This window comes from Strix aluco, chromosome 13 (genome assembly GCF_031877795.1).
Source record: "Strix aluco isolate bStrAlu1 chromosome 13, bStrAlu1.hap1, whole genome shotgun sequence".
In the NCBI taxonomy this organism is placed as follows: domain Eukaryota; kingdom Metazoa; phylum Chordata; class Aves; order Strigiformes; family Strigidae; genus Strix; species Strix aluco.
In genome coordinates this window covers 20928350-20938608 of record NC_133943.1, presented here as the reverse complement: position 1 = coordinate 20938608, position 10259 = coordinate 20928350, and the positions used below count along the sequence as shown (strand labels likewise).

The window sequence follows — 10259 nt, the reverse complement described above, 5'->3', positions numbered from 1 at the left end:
TAGCAGCTTCCACATGCGTTGATGTTGCCATGATGGTTTCTTGCTCCTCCTTGGGCAGGATTTGTAAGCGGGTGTGAGGAGGAGGTGGGTGTAATCTGTGTGTGCTTGATTTCCCCTCCTTCTGCACTTGCACAGTCGGCCTCGGCAGAGATGGTGTGTCCCCTTGTCATGCTTAACTCCGATATGTGCACGTTGGTGCCAAATCCTTCACAGCAGCCCAGCTCTGGTTTTCTGTGGTACAAATTCCCCCACCCAGTTGACATCGTGGGTGCGCTGGTGCTTCAGCGTTTGGTGTGGTTGTCCTGAAGAATGAAATCCGTGTGGACTGGAATCAGAGCTGTGTCATGGTTTGAGCCCAGAGGGAAACTGAGCACCAGGCAGCTGTTCACTCAGCCCTTCCCCCCCAGGAATGGGAAGGAGGAAATAAAGTGAAAGGCTCAGGAATTGGGATAAAGACAGAGAGGGCTGACTCACCCATTATGGTTACAGGCAAAAGGCAGACTCGTTAGGGGAAGAAAAACCATCACGTGAATTCAAACACTAACAATGACAACACTTAACAAGAGAGAGTGGGACAGTGAAAAGCATTAACACATCTTAAAAAACACCTTCTGCACCCCTCCCTTCTTCTTGGGCTCAGTTTTGCTCCTGACCTCTCTACCTTCTCCCTGCCAGTGGCACAGGGGGAAGGGAATGGGGGGGTTACAGCCAGTCCACCGCTCCTCCCTCCTCAGAGGGCAGAAACCTCACATTCCCCTGCTCGTGCGTGGTGTTTCTCTCACAGGAGACAGTGTTCTGCGAGGTTTCTCTGACATGAGTCCTTCCCAGGCCACAGGCAGATCTCTTTTCCACCATGGACCTCCATGGGTGGCGGGGGGGGGGGCTCCGGAATCTCACCTCAGGATACAGGGAGGGTGTCTCTGCATTGGCACACCTCCCCCCTTCTTCCTCCTTTCTTCCTCTGACCTCGGTGTTCACACAGGTGTCCTTCTCACAACTCTTCCTCACACATTCCCTTCCTTACATATGTTATCAGAGAGGCACAGCCACCATCGCTAATTGGCTCAGCCAGAGTTGGTCAACATGGAGCCAGGGGAGCTTCGAGAAGCTTCACACAGGGGCCACCACTGTTGCAGCCTCTGCCGCTACCAAAAACCCGGCACACACACAAACCCAGCACAAGCTGTCCCAACTCCCATCACAGAATCGTTAAGACCTCTGCTGTGCAGCTCTGTGGTGTTTCCATCTGAGATTGCTGAAGAGGCACAAGGCATTCGTGGTGGAGTTCCAGCAGCTGGGAAGAGCCTGCCAGTCACTGTGTGGCTTTGCATCCCTCCATATGTTCTTTGTGCCAGTCGTGAGGGAAGGTGAGGACGTGCGAAGGCCTGGGTCATGCTCAGTGTGGGCTTTAGTGCTGGGGCTTGGTGTTGTGGTGGAGAAATGTGTGGGTACTGTGGCCGCGATCCTCCGAGTGGCACGGAGTAGGGCTTGGGGCAATCAGGGGGAGGGTGACTTTGAGTGGGGAAGAGTCTTTCCTGAGGAAATGGAGATGCTGTGTAGAACATGGAGTGTGTCACTGGGGAAGAACTGGAGGATGTGTGCTCAGCTGTGGAGATGCCGTTTCCCAGGGCTTGGGATAGAGGATTGCAGTAGAAAGCCTTGGGAAGACGCCCGGCGCACCGTGCTGCTTGCCTGGGATCCTCTCAGGACCTCCAGAAGCGCTGCATGTCCTCGTGCCTTGGTGTTCTCTGTACGGTTCCTGTCAGATGAGCAGACATCTGCCATACTCAGCTTGGAGCCCTCCCCTTGGATGGGGAATGGTGTTGGTCAAACTGGAGCTTTTCCAAATTTCAATCACATTTGGCCAGCCTTCTCTGAGCCTCTCCTTGGTTACCTGTCTGCTCTTAGTCCTGCTACGGAGAGGAACAAGTGTTGTCTGTATCGAACATATTATCAAAACTTGTGTTTCAATAGAGCAAGAATGGGATCCTTTGCTTTTCTTCTCTCCTCTCACAAAAAACTTCCATCCATTTTTTTTTTCCTTCTCTCACATTGGTAACGTGGATGAAATGCAGACTGCTGAATTTTGGCAGCTGTTGGGTGGCAGAGTTTCAGGCAGTTGTCCATCAGTGTGGGGAATGGCTTTTTGAGTCTCCTGAGCTGAGGTTGACGTTGAGAGAACATCCTTAGCTTTGAGGTGTCCCTCCTGCTTCCCCTGTGACAGAAGTGCATGAGGGGCACTGGGCATTGTCCACTTTTTGCAGAACATGAGCCATTTTCTCCTGTCCAGCTTCCCCAGAAACGCTGATAATGTTAAGGGAAAATATCCTTAAAAAACAATTTTCCATCCCCTGAAAATGTTTATTTGCTGAAGAAGGTAAGTCACTCACACCTCACTCCATGGGGACCAATGCCCCTGGGTACGGAGGTTCTTGCCGTGTTGTTCTGGCAGTACCTGAGTTCCTGAAAGGGGAAGCAAGAGCTGGACAGTCATTGCACAGGTGGGAAATGAGTGAGGAAGAAGAGTTCTTCCCCAAGGTACATGAAGAGTGCTGGGGAGCTGTGGTTGCCCCGTGCTTTGTGAGCCTTCCTGGAGGGTTGTCGTGGTGGGCTGTGATGGGTTTGAGTTCCCAACTGAGAGACTCCCCTGCGCTGTTTTACTCTGGTTTTATTGGATGTTGATGTACCTGGGGCTTGGGCTTGTGTTTCAGAGGGTGGTGGATTGTGTTCTGATGTCACGGAGCTGTTCTTTGCCATGTGATTGCCTTGCTGTGTTATCTGCCGGGTCCCGGAGAGGACTGGAGGCTGAGGAGTGTGGCCTTCATGCCGAGGGGAGGGGAAGTTGCAGGTGCATGGACCGTAGGAAGGTGCTAGGGAAGAGGAACGAGAGCTCTTGCCAAAGGGCGTGTCCCTCCTTCATGGCGAGCGTGGTGCAGCTATTTTTAAAAACGTTTTGTTAAAGAAGAAATGAAGAGACAAGGATGGAAGCAGAAGAGAAGGAGAGACAAAGATATGTCAGAGCGGAGCAAAACGAAAAAGGCAGAGAGAAAGGAAGAGAGGAAAGAAGAGAGAAGAGAAAGGAGGAAAGAAACATAAAGGAGCAAATAAAAAGGAAGGAAAGGAAGGACTCCTTGCAATCAATCAAGCAAGAAGAGATGATTGAGGAAGATTCCCAGCATGCACTGATGTTATCTCGAGATGCTGAATGGAGTTGAGGAACTCGGCATCCTCGGTACTGCGGGGCACTCTGCAAGGCTTGGTGAAGGGTGGTGAGGAAGAGGAAGGAGAGCTCTTTCCACGGGACATGTCCATGCTTCATTGCGAGCATGGTGTAGACATTTGGGAAAGATTTTAGTAAAGAGAAGAACAGAAGGGACAAGGATGGAAACAGAAGAGGAGGGTAGGCAAAACTGAAACAGGGGAAAGAAGGAAAGAGAAGGGGAAGAGAGAACAAGGGCAAGAAAAATAAAATGTCAGAAGGAAATGCACATGGAAAGGAAAAAGAACGGAAGGACCGACACTATGCAAGTAAAAAGCAAGCCAGGAAGGAAGGGAGGAAGATGACACAGAGGAGAGAGAAAGAAACCGTAAAGGCGATGAGCGGCACGCACCGACCTGAGCTCTCGGCGCTGAACAGAGCTGGTCCCTGAGAGCCTCGGCCTTGGCTCGATCCCGCGCTCCGGCGCTGCTGCCCCGTCATTAGCGCCGATGGGTGCGACTCTGCTGGTCTCGGCCGCGGAGGCGGCGGCTGGTGAGCTGCGATCGGGGGGAAAGAAGAGAGAAGGGTGGAAAGAGAAGGGCAAGGGGCGGAGAGAGCGGGGGGCGGCAGGGCAAGCCCGAGCAGGAGAAGGAAGAGAAGAGGAAGACGGGAGAGAAGAAAGAGCGAAGAGAAGGAGGAGAGGGACGGTCGTGGAAAGAGACGAACCGAGTCGGAAGAGAAAGGAAGAAACGGTCAGGAAAAGGGAGCGGGAGGCGGCAAGAGGAAAGCGGGCGAGGGCGAGCGAGGGCTGTGTGCAAGCAGAGAGCGCTGCAGGAGGAGAAAGCAAGAGCGAAGGAGCGGGCAGAAGGGCGGTCAGGGCCGGGAGAGGGGCTGAGCAGGTCGGGGCCGGCGGCGCGGGCGCTCGTGGGCAGCGCGTGAGGCGGCGGAGCAGCACACGGTGTCGCTGCAGGCTCAGAAACGGCGGCTCGGCTCGGGCGGCTCCGCCCCGGTGCGGCGGAGAGCCCGGCTGTGAGCGCGGGGGGGCGGCGCGGGGCGGGCAGGAGAGCCGGGGCGTGCGGGCGGCGGCGGGGAGCCGTGCGGGGCCCGGGCGGGTTCCGGTGCCGGCGGCGGCGGCGGCGATGGGCGTGTGCGGGGGCCCCGCGGTGCGGGTGCTGGTGCTGGCGGCGGCCTGGGCGCTGGGCGGCGGGCAGGTGCGCTACTCGGTGCCGGAGGAAGCCAAGGCCGGGACGGTGGTGGGCCGGCTGGCGCAGGACCTGGGCCTGGAGGCGGGCGAGGCGGAGGCGCGGCGGCTGCGGCTGGTGGCGCAGGGCCGGCGGGCGAGCGTGGAGGTGAGCGGGGCGAGCGGGGCGCTGGTGGTGAGCTCGCGGCTGGACCGGGAGGAGCTGTGCGGGAAGAGCGCGCCGTGCGCCCTGCGCCTGGAGGTGCTGGTGGAGCGGCCGCTGCGCGTCTTCCACGTGGAGCTGGAGGTCACCGACATCAACGACAACGCCCCGCTCTTCCCCGCCGCCCGCAAAAACCTCAGTTTGTCGGAGAACTCCCCTCCCGGGTCTCGGTTCCCGCTGGAGGGCGCGTCGGATGCGGATATCGGGGCCAACGCGCAGCTCTCCTACACCCTCAGCCCCAGCGAGCACTTTACGCTCGATGTTAAAACCGCTGATGAAAATCGGAAAACCCTGTTTCTGGTGCTCGCGAAAGCGCTGGACCGCGAGACGGTGCCCGTGCACCGGCTGGTGTTGACGGCGAGTGACGGGGGCCGGCCGTCGCTGACGGGCACGATGGAGCTGGTGGTGTCGGTGCTGGACGTGAACGACAACGCGCCCCTGTTCAACCAGTCGGTGTATAAAGTGCAGCTGCCGGAGAGCGCTGCAGAGGGGACGCTGGTGGCGCGGGTGAACGCGACGGACACGGATTTGGGAATATATGGAGAAGTGATTTACGAAATTGATACCTTTGTTCCTCCCTCGGCCTCAGACGTATTCAGCATCGATGAGAAAAGTGGGGAGATCCGTCTGACGGGTGCGCTGGATTTTGAGACGGTGAATTTCTACGAACTGCACGTTAAAGCGAAAGACAGAGGCTCCCCTCCCTTATCGGGGCACTGCAGCGTGGAGCTGGAGGTGCTGGACGTGAACGACAACGCGCCCGAGGTGTGGGTGACGTCGCTGTCGGTGCCGGTGGCGGAGGACGCGCCGGTTGGGACGGTGGTGGCGCTGCTGAGCGTGTCGGACCGGGACTCGGGGGCGAACGGGCGGGTGCGCTGCGCGGTGTGGCCGGCGGCGCCGTTCGGGCTGGTGGCGACGTTCGCGGGCTCGTACTCGCTGGTGCTGCGGGAGGCGCTGGACCGGGAGCGGGTGTCGGAGTACGAGGTGGAGGTGCGGGCGGAGGACGGCGGGGCGCCGCCGCTGCGCGCCAGGCGCGGGGTGCGGGTGCCGGTGTCGGACGTGAACGACAACGCGCCGGCGTTCGCGCAGGCCGTGTACACGGTGCTGGCGCGGGAGAACAACGCGGCGGGCGCGGAGCTGGCGCGGCTGTGGGCGCGGGACCCGGACGAGGCGGGCAACGGGCGCGTGAGCTACTCGGTGTGGGAGGGCGGCGGCGGGGGCGCGGCGGCGGGCGGCGGGTGGCGGGCGGCGTCGAGCTACGTGTCGGTGGACGCGGAGAGCGGGCGGCTGTGGGCGCTGCAGCCGCTGGACTACGAGGAGGTGCAGGTGCTGCAGTTCGAGGTGCGGGCGGTGGACGCGGGGGAGCCGCCGCTGTGCGGCAACGCCACGGTGCAGCTCTTCGTGGTGGACGAGAACGACAACGCGCCGGCGCTGCTGCCGGCAGCCGGCGGCGGGCCGGGGCCCGGGGCCGCGGGCTCGGCGGCGTCGGGGCCGGGCTCGGGGGCGTGGTGGGCGTGGGCGGCGTGGGGGGCGCCGGCGGGGCAGGTGGTGGCGAAGATCCGCGCGGTGGACGCGGACTCGGGCTACAACGCGTGGCTGCGCTACGAGCTGTGGGAGCCGCGGGGGAAGGGCCCGTTCCGCGTGGGGCTGTACAGCGGCGAGGTGAGCACGGCGCGGGCGCTGGAGGAGGCGGACGGCCCGCGGCAGAGGCTGGTGATCGTGGTGCGGGACCACGGGGAGCCGGCGCGCTCGGCCACGGCCACGCTGAGCGTGTCGCTGGTGGAGGGCGCCGAGGCGGCGCTGGCGGCCGCGGGCTCGTCCTCGTCGTCCTCGCCGGGGTCGGGGCTGCGGGCGGCGGAGGGCGGCCCGGCGGCGGCGGCGGCGGCGGCGGCGGCGACGAACGTGTGGCTGGTGGTGGCCATCTGCGCGGTGTCGAGCCTGTTCCTGCTGGCGGTGGTGCTGTACGGGGCGTCGCGGTGGGCGCCGCGGGCGGCCGTGCTGTCGGGGCCCGGGCCGGCGACGCTGGTGTGCGCCAGCGAAGTGGGGAGCTGGTCGTACTCGCAGCGGCAGAGCCGGAGCCTGTGCGTGGCGGACGGCGCGGGCAAGAGCGACCTGATGGTTTTCAGCCCCAACTTCCCGCCGCCGCCCGGCCCCGCGGCGAAGGAGACGCAGCCGGAGCCGCCCGCTCTGCTGGACACGGTCAGTGGCCCTCCCTCCTTCCCTCCCTCCCTCTCTCCCTCCCTCTCTCCGTCCCTCTGTCGCCTGCCGGCCCTTCCCCCGACGCCCCTTGCCCGCTGCCGCCCTTCTGGCGCGTCCCGTGGGCAGGCGCTGGTGGGAGCCGGGCTCATCCCGCGGGGCCTGCGGGCGGTGGGTGCGTGGCGGGGGCTGACGGGTGGTGGTGGCACCTTTGCCTCTGCCCTCGCGTCCTCCCCGCAGCCCCGGGGCTCTTGCTGGGGCTGCAGTGGTGGGGGGGAAGTGAAGGCGTTGCCGCCGCCAGCAGCATCAGCAGTTCCCGTCCTCCGCTGGGCTTTGCTGTTGTGGGTGGCAGTTGTCGTCCCGTTCAGTCAAGTCACTGCCGCTTGTGGGGAGAGGTGCCACGACGTGGGCTTTGGGGCCACTCTTGCTTGCTGGTGTGTGGCATTTGCACCCGAGCTTGCTGAAGGAGTGCAGGACACGCCGGCTGTGGAAGTGGTGATGGTCCCCTAGGCCCTATCTACTGCTTTTTTATCTTTTCTGACCGGTGACTGTGTGGTTATGAGTTGTCGTTTCTTCTCTGTCCTCTTCTTCTTTCATTCTTCTCTATAAGAGACTTTTTGGACAAGCATCTTCTTTTCTCCCACTCCCCTGCCCATGTTGTGAAGTTGCATTCCTTGCTGCAGACGTGGCTTGTTGTGCACTGAAGTGTTTTGATAATCTGTCAATATTTGCATTAGATAATTCCCTGAAAATCCTTTTTTCATTCAACAACTCCCTCAACCATATCCTGCTACACAACAGATACCATTCGCTGTACTGGTGTGATCGTCAACATGTGGGTTGGTTTCTCTCAGCATGAAATCAGTGCCCTTTGTCATTGGCGTGTTCCCGACAGCACTTCTACTGAGTGTTGATCTCAGACTTGTAGTATTTTCCCTTTGAAATTTCTGAAGGATGGCCACACCTGAAGGGTCAGCTGCAGAGACTTTGCTGGACTCCGTCCATGAGATGCCATCTCTATGGTTTTTCGTGGTGCTCTCATGGACAGGAAGGGTCAAGCAAAAGTCGGGTTGAGCCTTGAGGTGGGAAAGGAAACTGTGGCATGTTGTGGAGGTGAATGTGGCAGTGGCACTGAGCAGGGCCTGGCTGTGTCCTTATGTGAAGGGTGACCTTGTGCAGGGGGATGACCTGTCTGCGGGAACTGGAAATCCTTGGGGACACCATGGGACATGTCATAAGAAGACAAGAATGGGAGATGATGTGCTTGTCTTGAGAATGCGTGTCCCAGAGTGGGGTGTGGAGGATGCCCAGAGGAAAGCACGAGGCAGGTTGGGCACAGAGTGTTCCTGCCCAGGATCCTTTCCCAGGTTCCAAGGCTCTGCAGTTGGAGGCCTTCTGGATCTTGAGATAGTGTGTGGTATTGAAATGCCCACAGAGTCTTTTGAGGTTATGAAGATATCCCAACAGAGATAGTCCTTATGCTGGCACGTACCTGACATAGGAAATGTGCTGGAAAAGAGTTGGTGAGATGGTGACTGCTGAATACTGTCTGATGGACCTTTTCCCTCTTGTTCTGGGAAGGGGGTGGTGGGAGGGTAGCACTTCAGCCTGCTGTCCTTGTGTGGTGGTGGGCATCCATAGCAGCTTCCACAGCCATCAATGTTGCCATGATGGTTCATTGGTCCTCCTCAGGCGGGATTTTAAGGGCACGCGAGGAGGTGGGTGCAGTCTTTGTGCACACATCTTCGCTTAGGTGTGTGCTTACAGAGTTGGCCTCGGTAGAGGTGGGTCCTGTTATGACGCATGGCTCCTTCTGATGTCTGAATGGACACACCAAACCATCCAGAGCAGCCCAGCTCTGGTTTTCTGCGGTACAAATTCTCCCACCGAGCTGACACCGTGAGTGCAATTGCACTTCAGCATTTGGTGTGGTCTTCTTGAAGAATAAGAACTGTGTGGACTGAGATGGGAGCAGTCACAGCTCTGATCACAGAATCTTTAAGAACTCCATTTCTCTTTGAAGTTGCTGAGAAGGCACAAGACATCCAGGCAGCTGTGAAGAGTCTAAGAGTCAGAGAGAGGCTTTGCATTGCTCCGTATGTTCCTTGTGCCAATGGTGAGGGAAGGTGAGGACGTGCAAAGGCCTGGGTCATGCTCAGAGAGGGGTTTAGAGCTGGGGCATGTTCTTGTGTTGGAGCAATGTGTGGGTATTGTGGCAGTGATGGCTCCGAGTGGCAGTGACTCGGGCCTGGGTATGGGTCATGGGGAGTGTGACCTTGAGCGGGGAAGAGTGTTGCCTGAGGGAAAGGGAGATGCTGGAGAGAACCTGATCTGTGTCATTGGGGAAGAATCAGAGAACAGGTGCTTAGCTGTTCTATTCCCCATGGCACGAAATAGAGGATGCCAGCAGAAAACCTTGAGAAATGTCCCCGAGCACAGTGGTACTTGCCTGCGATCCTCTCGGGCCCTCCAGAAGTTCTGCATATCTTGGGGCACTCTTGTTCTTTGTGATATTCCTGCCCGATGTGATGATGGCTGCCATACTTGCCTTTGAGAGATTGGTTTTGATCTGGAATGTTGTTGGTCAAACAGAAGCTTTTCCAAATTTGCACCACGCTGCCAGCCTTCTCTGAAGCGCTCCTTGGTCATCTCTCTGCTCCCTCTCTTGCTAGGGAGGGGAAGAAGCGCTCTGCATATCCGAGATGTTGGCAGAGCTGGAGTTTCAATACACTGAATGGGACCCCTTGGTTTTCTTCTTTGCTCTTACCCAAAACTCCCACTCTTTTCTTTTTCCTTCTCTCACATTGGCAAGGTGTTGGTACGAGTGGATGAGATGCAGATGGCAGAATTCTGTCAGCTCTCGGGTTGCAGAGGATTGGGTGGTTGGCCATCGGTGTGGGGGATGGTTTTCTCCACTATACCGAGCTGAGGGTGACATTGTGAGACTATCATTAGCTCTTGGGTGCCCCACCTGCTTCCCCTGTGATAGAAGTGCATGAGGGAGCACGACACCATGTACAGAAATTTCAAAGCTTTTGGGGAACTTGAGTATTTTTTTTCTGCCCATCTTCCCAGGAAGTTCCTTAGAAGCAACTGTCCTGTCCTCAAAACATCTCTTTTCTCAAGAAGCCACCAGTGATAGTTGTCACTCAGGAAAGTCACTCGTACCTGAAGGGGCTGTGTTTGAGAGACAGGTGTACTCTTGTTCCTGGTTAGTCGAGGTAACTTAATGCTGGATTGACCAAATGTTGACTGTACTGGAGCAGCAAAGCACCACTGCCTGCTCTCATTCCTTTCCTGCTGCTTCCAGCACAGCTGGGACAGGTGGCAGCAAGCACGGGCAGAGGAAGGCCCCTGATGTTTTCCTTGGAGTAGATGTGTTGGGTGTCCAGGGAATTGTAGAACAGTTTGGGTTGGAAGGGACCCTTAAAGATCATCTTGTCCAACCCCTCTGCAATGAA

General features: G+C 58.4%; 1 protein-coding gene across 1 annotated transcript; it reads left to right on the top strand.

Moving 5' to 3' along the window:
• The first annotated feature begins 4338 nt into the window (after positions 1–4338).
• On the top strand, positions 4339–9352 carry LOC141929199 (protocadherin alpha-2-like). The gene is made up of 5 exons (XM_074838381.1): positions 4339–7183; positions 7362–7633; positions 7963–8126; positions 8742–8914; positions 9018–9352. Exons 1-5 carry the CDS (start codon positions 4339–4341, stop codon positions 9350–9352), a joined length of 3789 nt encoding a protein of 1262 aa, XP_074694482.1.
• The last annotated feature ends 907 nt before the right edge of the window (positions 9353–10259 follow it).